General features: G+C 43.1%; 1 protein-coding gene across 1 annotated transcript in view; it reads left to right on the forward strand.

Moving 5' to 3' along the window:
- Nucleotides 1–14029, forward strand: part of egfra (epidermal growth factor receptor a (erythroblastic leukemia viral (v-erb-b) oncogene homolog, avian)) — a 41580-nt gene extending 27551 nt beyond the window's left edge. Inside the window, exons 18-28 of the mRNA XM_079243642.1 lie at nucleotides 80–202; nucleotides 794–892; nucleotides 1927–2112; nucleotides 2386–2541; nucleotides 3940–4015; nucleotides 4856–5002; nucleotides 5387–5484; nucleotides 5591–5758; nucleotides 7937–7984; nucleotides 8088–8178; nucleotides 12318–14029. Coding sequence (XP_079099768.1) covers nucleotides 80–202; nucleotides 794–892; nucleotides 1927–2112; nucleotides 2386–2541; nucleotides 3940–4015; nucleotides 4856–5002; nucleotides 5387–5484; nucleotides 5591–5758; nucleotides 7937–7984; nucleotides 8088–8178; nucleotides 12318–12661 — 1536 coding nt within the window. The 3' untranslated portion in view covers nucleotides 12662–14029. The remainder of the gene's footprint in view (nucleotides 1–79; nucleotides 203–793; nucleotides 893–1926; nucleotides 2113–2385; nucleotides 2542–3939; nucleotides 4016–4855; nucleotides 5003–5386; nucleotides 5485–5590; nucleotides 5759–7936; nucleotides 7985–8087; nucleotides 8179–12317) is intronic.
- Nucleotides 14030–15225: the final 1196 nt, after the last annotated feature.

A 15225-nucleotide genomic window follows, 5' to 3' on the forward strand; every position in this document is an offset into this window, starting at 1 on the left:
CTACACTTGAAAGAAGACGTTTAAAAACAAGTTTTCAGTCTGTTAAATGGAGTCAAGGACTTTCACTTCTTCCGTGCAGCTTGTTGAACCACTCACTCCCAGTGGACAGGCACCAAATCAGGCTTTGCTGCGGATCCTGAAGGAAACTGAATTTAAGAAAATCAAGGTGCTGGGATCAGGAGCATTTGGAACAGTTTACAAGGTAAGCTCTTGCTCAAATTTATCTTTCAAACCAAGCTTTTGTTAAGAGCAAATTCCAGTGCTGTGCAGAAGCTGAAGCTCTGTCGCGCTCGAAGCTGCCAAGTGTACACAGCCAAAACCTCTCTGGTGTGTTCACTCATCAACATGTGATATCAATTTTTCCATTACAAGACAGTTTTCCAAACCTGTCAAATCACACACAAGTGACTCCACAGTGTTGTTATGGTATTCTTATTATGGGCTTTGGGTTTCATGTGAAGACAAATTGCAGTTAAATTTGGGTTTCCCAGTATTTTTACAGCTGGTTTTGAAAGCATGTAAAACTTGAAATAAAAAATATTTTAGTTAGAAGCTGAAGTATAGGATGTTTCTGGATTCTTACATATTTCAGGTTTAAGCTTTTCATAAGATTTGTCTTTTTTTCATGGTTTATATTGCAATTTGGCTGTATGCTCTGTAGAGGTTGCTGCCCCCAATTACATGCAGGTTAACATGTGTAACAGAACTGTCAGTTTAAATGTTTGCAAGGCTGTTCATGTGTTTTTTTTAAGTGATTCTTGTATGTAAAAATAAGAAACATGTGTCCTCACAGGGTCTGTGGGTCCCTGAGGGAGAGGATGTGAAGATTCCCGTGGCAATCAAGGAACTGAGAGAGGCGACATCACCCAAAGCAAACAAAGAGATTTTGGATGTAGGTTCACTAATTTGTTTGAGTTCTGGTTTACACATTTACTGTAAAACTGACTCTTTAAATAGCCATCTATTTAACATGTTATTTCCCAGCCGACTTCGGCAAAACGTGTGCTGCTCGCTGGAAATGAAAAGGAAAGTTAGGTGTTTTTTAGTTTAAAAAAAAAAAAGGCCAGTGTCTTAATGTGTTGCACAGAGTGTCAGCTGTTGTCTGACAGATGGTATCTCCTAATGTATGCTGTAATTTATAGCACACAGAACTTTGTCTGAAACTAATGAACACTTGTTTTTCCTTGTAATAGAGAATGTGTCATGTTACATAGTGACTGCCTTACAGAGCTCTGGGAAATGGGATTAATTTGTTAGAGGGTGATGTGAATGCGTTGGTGTGTAATGTCAGGCTGAGGTGTTTTGGAAAGGAATGCCATCCTGATGCTGCTCATTCGCTCTGCGCCGGCATGTTGTTGTAGGCAAGCAAGTACAGCGAACTTCCTGACTGGAGAGCAGTCCTGCATTTGAGGCCAAGACAGAGCAACAGTTTTGAACTTTCTTTCTCTTGTCCCTGTCAGAATAGCAAGCCTCCCAGTGTGGAAATTTAACAATAGAATAGAATTTCAGTAGAACCAGGGAAATATTTGGCTTGCACATAATACACATATGAGTTAAGTGCAGTCTGTTGGCTTATATCTCCTTGCCAGAGCCTATTTTTTTCTTTGCAATCCAGTACTGTTAATTATCATGTTGATCCCCTCCCCCCTTTTTTCCCCATTAAAGATGCTTTCTGTTATGATGATCGAGAGTTTCCACTCTCACTAAAATAAATGTAGCTGTAACTGCTGCAAAGAAGTGTAATTGCCTCATACTTTGTGTGCCACAGATGTTTCTTGAACTATCAGGTGACTTGATGAATGTGCACAAGCCTGCCTAAATTCATGAGAAATTGGCTGGAAGGCAAATATATTGTTGACCTTACTGAGAATACACAGAAAAATGGGTAATGAAACCTAAAACTATACGTCTTTGTGCACCAATCAGGAAGCATACGTGATGGCCAGTATGGAACACTCCTATGTGTGTCGCCTGCTGGGCATCTGCCTCACTTCGACGGTGCAGCTCATAACACAGCTGATGCCATTCGGCTGCCTGCTGGACTATGTCAAAGAGAACAAAGACAATATCGGCTCCCAGTACTTGCTCAACTGGTGTGTGCAGATAGCCAAGGTAAGCTCTCTGAGGTGCTGCGTTATGTGGTGTGTTCTGTATTGGGCTGCAGTTATTGTTGTGCATGTATAGTAAGTATAAGTATATGTTTTCTGCTTGCTCATTCTTAAATAATCTTCTGCAGAACAAGCAAATCCCGTTAGTTTTCTTTTCACCGTTGTTATAAAGGGCAGAAGGTTTTATTGCATCCAAACATGCAACATGGCTTGTCAATCAGTTGTTGAAAGTGCCACTATTGTAATCAGCTGCATCACATTATTTGTTTAACAAAAGGGCATGAACTACCTTGAGGAGCGCCACTTGGTGCATCGTGACTTGGCAGCCAGAAATGTCCTGGTCAAGACTCCTCAACATATTAAAATCACTGACTTTGGTCTGGCCAGACTGCTCAGTGCTGATGAGAAAGAGTACCACGCTGATGGAGGGAAGGTTGGTATTGGTCATGTAATGTGTTTGTAATGCTACTTTTTGTGTTACAGATAATTCAGATATGTTTTTTAATCCAAAGTTGCAGTTTAAAGGAGTCATGTGTTCAGTTTAGTGCCATCTAGTGGCAAAATAGCAGATTGCAATCACCTGAGTGCTCTTCTTCTCTTTCTGATTATTATAATTACTGTGACACAGAACTCATTATTTTAATGTAATTTGAACAAAATTGTACATATTAAACTGCATTTCTTCCAGTAAATCCCCAATTATTCTACATACTGTAACTTTGAATATTGCTTTTTATTTGATACAGTTGTAAAATAGTCTTTGCAGCACACAGATTGGACCTCTTGCAGACGGAGCACTTAAAAAATAATAAAAGCAAGAAATAACAATAACTGAAAAAAGTGGGCTTCATTCCATGAAAGATGGTATTTTTCTCACTTACTCTTGCTCCAAATCTTATGTAAGTGTTGTTATATAATTAGTTCCTGACTGTGAGCTGAGTTCTAAGAGACATGGCAAGTTAAATCAGTCAGGTTTGTGTAATCATTTGTCCATTGCATTGGAAGCAGTAGAGAATTTATTATGTATGCTGTATTTACCAAAAATTTTGCCTGAGAGGGTTTATACAGTAAAACGATTCTCAAACACTAAGGTCATAAATCCATTTCCATATGACTGAAGTAATCAACAAAAATATTTTTGGTGAGATTTTACATGGCAGTATTATTCAATTACTTTATCTGTGTTTTTCAAAGTGCTACCTCAAAATACATCTGATTAATCTCGTACTCAAACACAGAAATACACAATTATTATTAATTATAAAATGTATAGATACACTGAAACTGGCTGTTGATTTAAGATTTTAGGACAATTTTCCCTCAGGAATTAAGCGCTGTTAATCAATAGATAAGCAGACAGCTAGCGTTTTAAAGTAGAGTTACAGCATTCATTTTCTCTTCTCCTGTAAAAACTGGAAACTGATGAAAAAACACACTGTTCTAAAACATATTACTATTTCTGTTCTCCACTACTGGTTTACAGTAGAGTTGTATTATAAACTAAAAGTGATAATGTCATTGAATTTCCTTCTTAAGTGGCACAAGACTTCCAATAAAGAAGCCATTTTCGACTATATATGAGTTGACCCTGTTTTTAATAGGTTGTCACGCTGCTCTGAAGGGATTTGGATTATTTCATAGTGCAGATTGAATGAACCAGTTATTATCAGTCATAACTTTTTCTTTGTTAACAACCCTTTGAACACATGCATGTGAAACATTGCAGATAAAACACATGAAGCATGAATGGTGTTGCTTTAGACAAGAAAACATAATAAACACTACACAACTGTTCTGATGGTGTGTGTCTTAATACTTTCTGTTTCTGCAGGTGCCAATAAAATGGATGGCTCTTGAATCTATCCTGAACAGAACCTACACTCACCAAAGTGATGTATGGAGTTATGGTAAGCCCTGTATTTCTATGTTGTGGATGTATGCTCTACTTCTAGCTGAGTAAGTCAGAACTTTGCTCACAGTTTGTCCCAGACTGAGCTTGAATCCTTGTGCAACTTCAAATATGTAAAACAGCTGGGGCTTTGTGCTCCTCCCGAGTATTAGTAGCAGTCTCACTGGAGAAATCTTTTTTCATTGCTAAATAAAGTGTTTTAACAGTAAGCGAGGCAAAGAGAAAAGACAGTCGTTCTCAAGCTCCACACTGGATGTTGTTTTTGGAGCTAACAAAGCCGCTAAACATTTTAAAACACAAAATGAAAGGGGAACATCTGCGATTTAGGACGCAGGTAGCACACACCTACACACAGGCAGTCTCAGATGGATAGTTTTACGTCAGGAGAAATTGTTACTTTGACCCACTCAAGATGTCCCTCCAACTCAGGAGTGTACATATGGAAAGATGCCTACACAACCACACAAGCACTCACACAAACACACTCAGGAATGAAACACAGCATAGCTGTTTTAGAGTGGGCCTTCTTCCAAATCTTATTTTCCCAAGGGTTTTATTATGCCTTCCGCTCAATCTGGCAAAAGCATCAGCAGACCCTGGCAGAAGTAACAAGCTTCCTTCCCTCCTTTTCCCTTCTTTAGTTCCTCCAACGCAGAGATGCATCCTGCTGACTCCCACTCCTGCAGGGACTCAATTTGTCAACATTTTGTTACTGTGTGATATTTGAGAAGTGTTCATCCTGTCACTCTTGTTTCTTCTCTGCTATTTGAAGCAAAACAGACTGAATGACAGCTCATGAGAGTGACATTTACCAACTGTCCCCCTCCCTGTACTGTAGGTGTGACAGTCTGGGAGCTGATGACTTTTGGGAGCAAGCCTTACGATGGGATTCCAGCCAGTGATGTATCAAGGGTCCTGGAGAAGGGAGAGCGCCTGCCTCAACCACCGATCTGTACTATAGATGTCTACATGATCATGGTGAAATGTAAGCTTAGTATATTTGCACTTATTAATGTAGATATAACTGGCATAGTCAATATAGAGTTTGTGCTTGAAGAACCTGTTAGTGTTAGCTAATTATATGATGGATTAAAAATAAAGGACTAAATAAATGTTATAAAGTTTGTATTAGATTGCTTCATCATTTATTACATTTTGTCAGGCAAATACAAACATTAGATGCCTCTACCTGGGCCATTGCAATAGGTTATGTGTGGATTAAATTGTTGATGAGAATTACCGCATAACTAATAAAAATAGGAATGAGTCCAAACTCTTAGTTTGTCCTTGTTTTTTTTTACATTCTGACTATAGTCAAAGAGATTTTTAAATCCCTTTTTTTATTGTTTCTGTGGATGTATCTGTGTAGGTTGGATGATCGATGCAGACAGTCGGCCTCGCTTTCGAGAACTAACAGCCGAGTTTACGAAAATGGCTCGAGATCCATCCCGCTATCTTGTCATCCAGGTAGGATTCACAGCGCTTCTCATTGCGAGAATCTGCTGTGAATTTGATGTTAAACCGCAGTCATGTGTCAGAGCCACAAAACCATAGGCAAATATTTCTTTTTCAGGGTGACGACCGCATGCATCTACCAAGTCCTGCAGACACACAGTTCTACCGCAGCCTGATCGGTGGAGAGGACATGGAGGATGCTGTGGATGTAGATGAATACCTGGTGCCACAGCACAGCTTCTTTAGCAGTCCGAGTACCTCCCACACCCCACTGCTTCAGTCTGTGGTAAGCCCCCCCCCCCCCCCCCCCCCCCCCTTCATGTAAACCATCTCATTAAAACATTTAGATATTGTTTCATCTGTATTTTTTATCAGTCATTCATGTCACTTAAAATGATGCTGTAAAAGACTTGCCAATATTCATCCTGGCAAAAGGAAAAAAAAAAATAAAGGTGAGAAATCTTCAGTATCACTGCTGGTACGTCAGAAATATGTGTATTTGGTCTCAACTGTACTGTAATCCAAATTTAGTTTCAGTTTCTACACTCTACTGCCAGCAACACTGGCAAAGCTTAAAGAGACATTACAGAACTTTGGCATATTTTCTCAGTGATCCGTCTTGGAGCAATTGGTAATATCTGGTTGCTGTCATGTGATGCGGTACGAAAAGCGAAACTGTAACATCAAGCTGCATCCCAGAAGCAAAGGTAGTGAAGGGTAGTTTGTCAGCCTTGGGGCACTACTGAACACCAACAGCTCTGAAAGTGTGCGTGCTACATGTCACTGTGTCATTAAAGCGAGTCAGACATGCTAGTGCTACTCTAAGTAAAAGATGTAGCAGAGGAACAGACTGTAAAACAATGACAAATGCATAAACAGTCACAAAAAGCAAAGACTAACTGCTACCAGTACTTGTATTACTTCCATATCGTGGCATAATTTAACTTATTTGAATCAAGTGTCTTGGAGCAGGGAAACATCTCAAATCTGCCAGATGCCTACCTGTCAGCTAACAGTTGGTAATGATTACATGAGTCATTCTAAAAAACACAGCTGCTCTGACTGCTTGGAGCGTAGCTGAAAATTACAAGCGTCATGAAAGGTAATGTGTCTGATGACAGAGTGGACGGGAAGAACCTCAAAATACTTCCATCAGCAATCCCCTGCCATCTGTAAAGGACTGGATTAGCTTCTGATATATCGGGTTGTTAGCCTGAAGCATTATCATTAATTCTAACTTATTATGATTTTAAGAAGTTACGGCCATGCTGTGATCTTTCCTCCAGAATTGGATCACCTGAACTCATCATCAGTGAAGAAAAATGCACACAATACTTCAAACATACAGCTCAGTTACATTACCTTTATTCCAGCATTAAAAGCAGAAATACTGCTGTATTTTTCCAGAAAAAGCTCCGTTAATTGTGAGAGCAGAGGAAGAAATTGCAACACGATGCGTTTTTCACCAACGTGCAGTGAAGTGTTTGAAAATTTAAACGGGCTATTTTAACAGTGTTTTGGGGAAATGGGCTTTCTGCATAAATAATTATCCTGTGACTCAGAATGGAAATTAACAGTCATCTTTTAGGTCATCTTGAACAATTAGCTTTCATTGCATTCAGCAGGGAGAGATCATCAGCATCTGAGATGAACGTGGAGGATCTTGCAGTGTAGGGAATGTAAAAAGTGGCCAGCATTACCTGGCCTGAACCCTTCTGCTGCCCTCATTCTGACAGCTGTTCTGTCCTGACCTCCACCGCTTGTGCTCCACCAATGCCTCACCCATGTTTCCTTCCAGCTGGCCTTTGATTGATGAGAACTGAGTAAGAAGAACTCATCTCCTTCAGGTTCAGTGAAGGCCATGCGTGGGTCTGGCTCTCCTACCTGGGCCACGGAGAACCTGGTTAGCCCGTATGAACTTTCACGTTTGATTACCTTTACAGACAGTCAGAAGGGCCTCAATAAAAGCTCAGAGCAGGCCTGCTTTTGTAATATCACTGTTGAGGCACAACCTACTAAAAGTCAAGAGTCTTCTTTTACAGATGGTTGCTGCTTCAGCATGTTCAATTTCCTTTTCTTGTTGAAAGTAATTGCATTGCCAGAGCTGTCACTCTGTACTCTGTATTTGCTCACTTTCACTGCTCACAGTGCTTTGACGTGGGAGCTTGACAAACACAACAAAGCTTGTCAGGTTGCCTGAATGAATATAAATCTACTCCTCGAAGCAGATTTTGATTCTAATCAGCTTGTACTGAAGAGTAAAGCGGTGTTTGTTGCCACAGAAACACATGATCTACATCCAAATGTCTCCCTTAAAGATTTTAAAATAAATCAAAACGGCAAAAGAAAGACATGCCTTGATAAACATACACATAAAATGAATATATGGGATTAAGTGCAGGACGGAAATGGGGGAATAAATTGCATGTGAATTGAACTCAAGTTTAAATTATTTGTGTTTCAGAGTCTCAACAGTAGCATTGGGACATGCCATGGTAGAAATGGATTACAGGTTAGACTAAATTAAACCTTTCAAAATTGCTCTTCTTTGTGTTAATGTGTTAGTGTTGCATTATGCTGGGAGTGCCGCTGAAAACATTTGTCGTTTGTTACAGAATGGATTCCCAAGCGTTGATGGAGGCTTAGTTCGATATATTCCTGATCCCACAGACAACTTTTTAGATGAGGCCTTCCAACCTGCTCCAGGTCAGTAGCTGCCCAAGTTAGGAAAAAAAAACCTGTGATGTTAAGATTTTCATGTCATTCAGAAGGGTGCCGTCCCATCTGTAAGGAAGGGAGACATCTAGTGGGTAAGAAAGATACTCGCGTCTTTCTTCCATTTATTTTACACAATTGCCACGGTAGGGATTTATTGTAAAACAAAAGAATTTCAGAATAGTGCTCTGTTCATAAAAGATTGTCACATATGTAAAACATTCATCAGTCTTTTTTTTCCATTTTATGCTTTCATACTTTAAAGAAGTAAATCTGTCCTCATTGCATAAATACATTTCACAAATTTGATCAAAATGCAAACCCTTGTGGTAAATTTGTAAATGTTAAAAGGAGGATTATTTTAAAGGTCTCATTTATGCAAAATTCACTTTCTAAAATTTATCTAACGTTTATGAGTTGCTGTAGCCTGTCTGTGAGGCCATTGCACAGTTCATCCTCACAACTGCATTACGAAGTGATGAAAGTAAATTTGAGTGAAAAAATGTCATCTTCATCTTCATCTTCTGCCGCGTATCCGGGGTCAGGTCGCGGGGGCAGCAGCCTAAGCAGGGAAGCCCAGACTTCCCTCTCCCCAGCTACATTTGCCAACTCTGCGGTGGGGTGGCGTTCCCAGGCCAGCCAAGAGATATAATCCCTCCAGCGTGTCATGGGTCTTCCCCGGGGTCTCCTCCCAGAGGGACGTGACTGGAACACTTCACCAGGGAGGCGTCCAGGAGGCATCCTGACCAGATGCCCGAGCCTCCTCAACTGGTTCCTCTCGATGCGGAGGAGCAGCGGCTCTACTCTGAGCCCCTCCCGGATGACCGAGCTCCTCACCCTATCTCTAAGGGTGAGCCCGGCCACCCTGCGGAGGAAACCCATTTCAGCCGCCTGTATACGAGATCTCGTTCTTTCGGTCACGACCCACAGCTCATGACCATAGGTGAGGGTAGGAACGTAGATCGACTGGTAAATCGAGAGCTTCGCCTTCTGGCTCAGCTCCTTCTTCCCCACGACAGACCGGCGCAGAGCCCGCATTACTGCAGACGCCGCACTGATCCATTTGTCGATCTCGCGCTCCATTCTTCCCTCACTCGTGAACAAGACCCCGAGATATTTAAACTCCTCCACTTGAGGCAGGACCTGACCCCCGACCCAGAGAGGGCAATCCACCCTATTCCGGCTGAGGACCATGGTCTCAGATTTGGAGGTGCTGATTCTCATCCCAGCCGCTTCACACTCGGCCGCGAATTGCTCAAACGAGAGCTGGAGATCACGACCAGATGAAGCCAACAGGACCATGTCATCTGCAAAAAGCAGGGACCCAATCCTGAGGCCACCAAGTCAGATCCCCTCAGCACCTTGGCTGCGCCTAGAAATTCTGTCCATATACGTTATGAACAGAATCGGTGATAAAGGGCAGCCTTGGCGGAGTCCAACCCTCACCGGAAACGGATCCGACTTACTACCGGCAATGCGGACCAAGCTCTGACACCTGTCGTACAGGGACCGGACAGCTCGTACAAGGGGGTCCGGTACCCCATACTCCCGGAGTACCCCCCACAGGAGCCCCCGGGGGACACGGTCGAATGCCTTCTCCAGGTCCACAAAGCACATGTAGACTGGTTGGACAAACTCCCATGCCCCCTCCAGGACCCCAAAGAGGGTATAGAGCTGGTCCACTGTTCCGCGACCAGGACGAAAACCACACTGCTCCTCCTCAATCTGGGATTCGACTATCCGGCGGACCCTCCTCTCCAGGACCCCTGAATAGACCTTACCAGGGAGGCTGAGGAGTGTGATTCCCCTGTAATTGGAACACACCCTCCGGTCCCCCTTCTTAAAAAGGGGGACCACCACCCCAGTCTGCCAATCCAGCGGTACCGTCCCCGATGTCCACGCAATGCTGCAGAGGTGTGTCAGCCAGGACAGCCCCACAGCATCCAGAGCCTTAAGGAACTCCGGGCGGATCTCATCCACCCCCGGGGCCTTGCCGCCAAGGAGCTTTTTGACCACCTCAGCGACTTCAGCCCCAGAGATAGGAGAGTCCACCCCTGAGTCCACCAGCTCTGCTCCCTCATGGGAAGACGTGTTGGTAGGATTGAGGAGGTCTTCGAAATATTCCTTCCACCGACCCACAACGTCCCGAGCTGAGGTCAGCAGCTCCCCATCTCCACTGCACACAGTATTGATGGAGCACTGCTTCCCCCACCTGAGCCGCCAGATGGTGGACCAGAATCTCCTCGAAGCCATCCGGAAGTTTTTCTCCATGGCCTCGCCGAACTCTTCCCATGCCCGAGTTTTTGCCTCGGCAACAGCCGAAGCTGCATGCCGCTTAGCCCGTCGGTACCCATCAGCTGCCTCCAGAGTCCCACAGGCCAAGAAGGCCCGATAGGCTCCTTCTTCAGCTTGATGGCATCCCTCACTGCTGGTGTCCATCAACAAGTCCTGGGATTACCGCCACGACAGGCACCAACGACCTTACAGCCACAGCTCCGGCTGGCCGCCTCAGCAATAGAGGCACGGAACACAGCCCATTCGGACTCAATGTCCCCCGCCTCACTCGGGACATGTTCGAAGCTCTGCTGAAGGTGGGAGTTGAAGCTCGCTCTGACAGGGGACTCAGCCAGACGTTCCCAGCAGACCCTCACAACACGTTTGGGCCTGCCAGCTCTGACCGGCTTCCTCCCCCACCATCTGAGCCAACTCACCACCAGGTGGTGATCAGTTGACAGCTCCGCCCCCCTCTTCACCCAAGTGTCCAAGGCATGTGGCCGCAGGTCCGACGATACAACTACAAAATCGATCATTGAACTGCGGCCCAGGGAATCCTGATGCCAGGTGTACATATGGACACTCTTATGTTGGAACATGGTGTTCGTTATGGACAATCCATGACCAGCACAGAAGTCCAATAACAAAACACCATTTGGGTTCAGAGGGGGGGACCATGCCTCCCAGTCACTCCCCTCCAGGTCTCACTGTCATTGCCCACGTGAGCATTGAAGTCCCCCAGCAGAACAATGGAGTCCCCAGAAGGAGCACCCTCCAGCACTCCCTCCAAGGACTCCAGAAAGGGTGGGTACTCTGAACTGCTGTTCGGTGCATAAGCACAGACAACAGTCAGGACCCGTCCCCCCACCCGGAGGCAGAGAGAAACTACCCTTTCATCTACCGGGGTAAACCCCAACGTGCAGGCACCAAGCTGGGGGCTGATGAGAATGCCCACACCTGCTCGGCGCCTCCCACCATGAGCAACTCCAGAGTGGAAGAAAGTCCAGCCCCTTTCGAGGGTACTGGTTCCAGAGCCCAAGCCATGCGTCGAGGTGAGTCCAACTATATCTAGCCGGAACCGCTCAACCTCGCGCACAAGCTCAGGCTCCTTCCCCACCAGAGAGGTGACGTTCCACGTCCCTAGAGCCAGCTTCTGCAGCCGGGGATCGGACCGCCAGGGTCCCCGCCCCTTGCTGCCGCCCAGCTCACATTGCACCCGACCCCTACGGCTCCTCCTGCAGATGGTGAGCCCACGGGAGGTGGGGCCCATGTAACCCTTTTGGGTTGAGCCCGACCGGGCCCCATGGGTAAAGGCCCGGCCACCAGACGCTCGCTCTCGTACCCCACCTCCAGGCCTGGCTCCAGAGGGGGGTCCCTGTAATCCGCGTCCGGGCAAGGGAACATTTCTGCCCGAGTTTGTGTACATCATAGGGGTCTTGTGAGCCGTACTTGGTCTGGTCCCTCCCTTAGACACCTGTTTGCCATGGGTGACCCTACCAGGGGCATAAAGCCCCAGACAACATAGCTGCTAGGATCTTTGGGACACACAAACCCCTCCACCACGATAAGGTGACGTCTCAGGGAGGGGGTGAAAAAAAATGTATTTAAAAAATATAAAAGACAGAGAGAAAGAAATGCTTCTGCTGTTATCTGTGATGTCTCAAGATAAATGAGCTAAATGTTCATGAGCACCCGTGCCTTTATGACCTGGAGGTTAAGGGACTGATCTTGAAGTTTTGCTAAACTAGGAGTGTTTGGTTTTTTTTTTTTTATTTGTCTAATATCATTTTATCATTTTACTGAATAATGAAATTCACACAAAAATATTTCAAATAGTTTTTCTGACTCTTTTACAGACTACATGAACCAGAATGGAGTCTCAGATGTGATGAATCCTATTTATCAGCATCCTGTTCCATCTCGCACCCTGCTTCCTACCATCGCGTCTGACGAAACAGAGACAGAATACCTGAACTGCTTTAAGAATTTGGGCAACGGACCCGAATACCTCAACGAGTTCCCCTCTTCCTCCGTCTCTCCACTCAATTCCAACAACATAATCTACACCAATCAGAAATACCAGCCCCAGAACAGCATAGACAACCCAGATTACCAACAGGATTTCACTCCCAACTTCAAGACTCACACCAATGGACACATACCAGCTGCAGAGAACGCAGAGTACCTGGGCCCCGACTGAGGACTTTGTGGAATGTAAAAAATTAAAGAGAAAATTTCTATTATCTGTGGCTGGAAATGCATATGTAATCAGTTATCATATGTTATCTTGTGGAGTTAGGTGACACATGGTGTTATTTCAAATAATTTTCCTCACCAGAAAAAAGTAAATGATATGTTTTTTCTTGCCAAAAGCAAGATGAAGTTTGAGGTGAACATAACTTGGTTGGCCCCTAGAGCTGCTGGACACTCCACCCCTGCCAAGAAATGAAGATCTTCAAATGTTATGCAGAAAATACTTTATGTGATCCTTGTGTGTTGTTAGATTAAAAGCTATTAAAGGGATTTAAACACTCCTTTACTAAAGAGGCTGGTAGTGCTGTTGCTTAAAACAGACAAGTCGAGCTTCAACCCAAAAACAACCTGAGGTACACATGTCATTGTGAAGCCGCTGGTTACAGACTCGGAGCATTTTTCTGTGGTGAAGTCAAGAAGATAACTTCAGCACGGTAAACGTAAGTAGCCAGATCAGTTGCTGAATTCTCCAGGCGCCTGACGACACTCTTCCTGCAGGATGAGTCATGAAAGCAAATCTTTGCAATGTGTAGAATGTAGAGTTAGTGTGATGGGATACACAGGCACCTTGTATCATTTAAATATGTTACTTTGATGCTCAAAACCAGGTCTGTGTTTTTTGTTTTTTTTTAAGTTTGTCTGGAACAATGGAGTTGTTTTGTTCTCCCGATGCATCGTATCACGTTTAATATGTAGAGAATGTGAGAGTAAACATGACTGTGGTTGTGTGTTCACACTGCTGTGCTTTGTTGGTCAGAACTTGCAGAATTTTTGTAATAATGTGTTATATTTGTGTACACCTAAAATGTTGGCTGAATTCTTCCCTTTTTTTTTTTCTTAATCATCAGTATCCCTCGATGACTGATTACTTTCCAAGCCTCTGACTGCTTTCAGGGCTTATCTGGATTTTTCTACTCGGCAAAAAAAAAAAAAAAAAAAAAAATCTCTCTCGTTTTGTCCCCATACTGTTTTTTTTTTTTTGTTTGTTTGTTTTTTTTTAGGCATTTGAAAAAAATGCTGGTCATGTGTGTATATTTTAGTTGTAGCATTTCCTTGTAATGTATGTCATGTGTGATTCTGCTTCTAGCTTTAAGCCTTTAGTCTTGCAAGAGCATTAACTCTGCAGATATCATTCCTAGTTTTAAAGGAATATGTTATTGTAGCGGCCTGTAAGCCTATTTTTGCTGACTTTACACAGGTACATGTACAGAAAACAGTGATTATCCTGATATGTACCCCTGGATTTTAAATTCAGTACACATTTTTGTCATACAATATACTGAATATACAATTTTTCCAGTTGTGATCTTATCATTCAAAGGACATAAATAAATCTTTTTTTCTATGTAATCATGATATTTGTTATTGTGCAAAACAATGATGTGACAGGAGAGGAAAAAAAAGTGACTGAATCACTCATGCACTCAGTCTTATCTTAAAGATGCTGCAGTTGGAAAAAAAAAAAGAACAATGCCATGAAATGATTTCATCAGCAGAGTGAAACCTGCAGCCAAAGTGATGTTGTCTGCTTATGGCACCAAGATTTGCCCATGTAGATTGCTAAAAGACACTTGGTGACTTGATTGGGCCCTACAAGCGCATGTGATGTGTGCACAGAATGAACAAGTGAAAAATTACACTAGTCAAATATTCATATAACTTGATTATGTTAATGAACTGCTGGTAGTGGAGTTCAGGTGGGAAGTTTCTAAACCCGAAAAGATCCAGAAACTATGTGATTAAATTAAATGGACAAATGTTTTTTAATCAGCAGACTAGAATATGTAAATGAATATATGCGCTGTGTTCGGTACCTTGCTGACCAGGAAGAATTGTGGTACAACTGAGCTGCAAGCACAGATAATCCCCATCACCAAGCAGTGTGAAGTAGACGGTTTCTATCATGTGTGAGGTTAGACACATGATAGTAGCAATATGAGTTTTGGGTTCTACATTTTGGGGTGAAATATGACAAAATGGGGTGACATGACCCAAAGACTATTTGTATATTTGAGCTTAGTAAACTGTTGAAAGTATATTTTTAGAACAGGACAAATTATATCCTCATCTTAAAATATGTTATTTCTCTCAGATAGTACATTCGTTTGCTTATACGGCTAATTTTACCTCGAGCATTTCAAGCTGACTCAGATAACTGATCAATTATCAGAATTATTAGGATGTAGCATAACCTAGCATGTACAGAATTGCATCTGGAACTTCTGCATGAATAGGGGAAAGGTGCGATATTCATGCAGCAAGTACACAAATTGAACAAATTTTCTAAATAGACTTAGACTTGGTTTGCTTGTGAATATAGTAATTTATTCCAGGGTTTCATTGAAAGGTTTGGTAAGATTCTGGCAAAATAGCTAAATCAGCTTGAAGGGAACACTACAATACATTAATAAGTAAAACCACAAAAGAGGGGAAAAAAGAACAGCAAAAGTTACTTCTTTAAAATGAGCATGAGGAAATAATCGATTACAATTATTAATTTGCTACACTCAG

This window comes from Telmatherina bonti (assembly GCF_933228915.1).
Source record: "Telmatherina bonti genome assembly, chromosome: 7".
In the NCBI taxonomy this organism is placed as follows: domain Eukaryota; kingdom Metazoa; phylum Chordata; class Actinopteri; order Atheriniformes; family Telmatherinidae; genus Telmatherina; species Telmatherina bonti.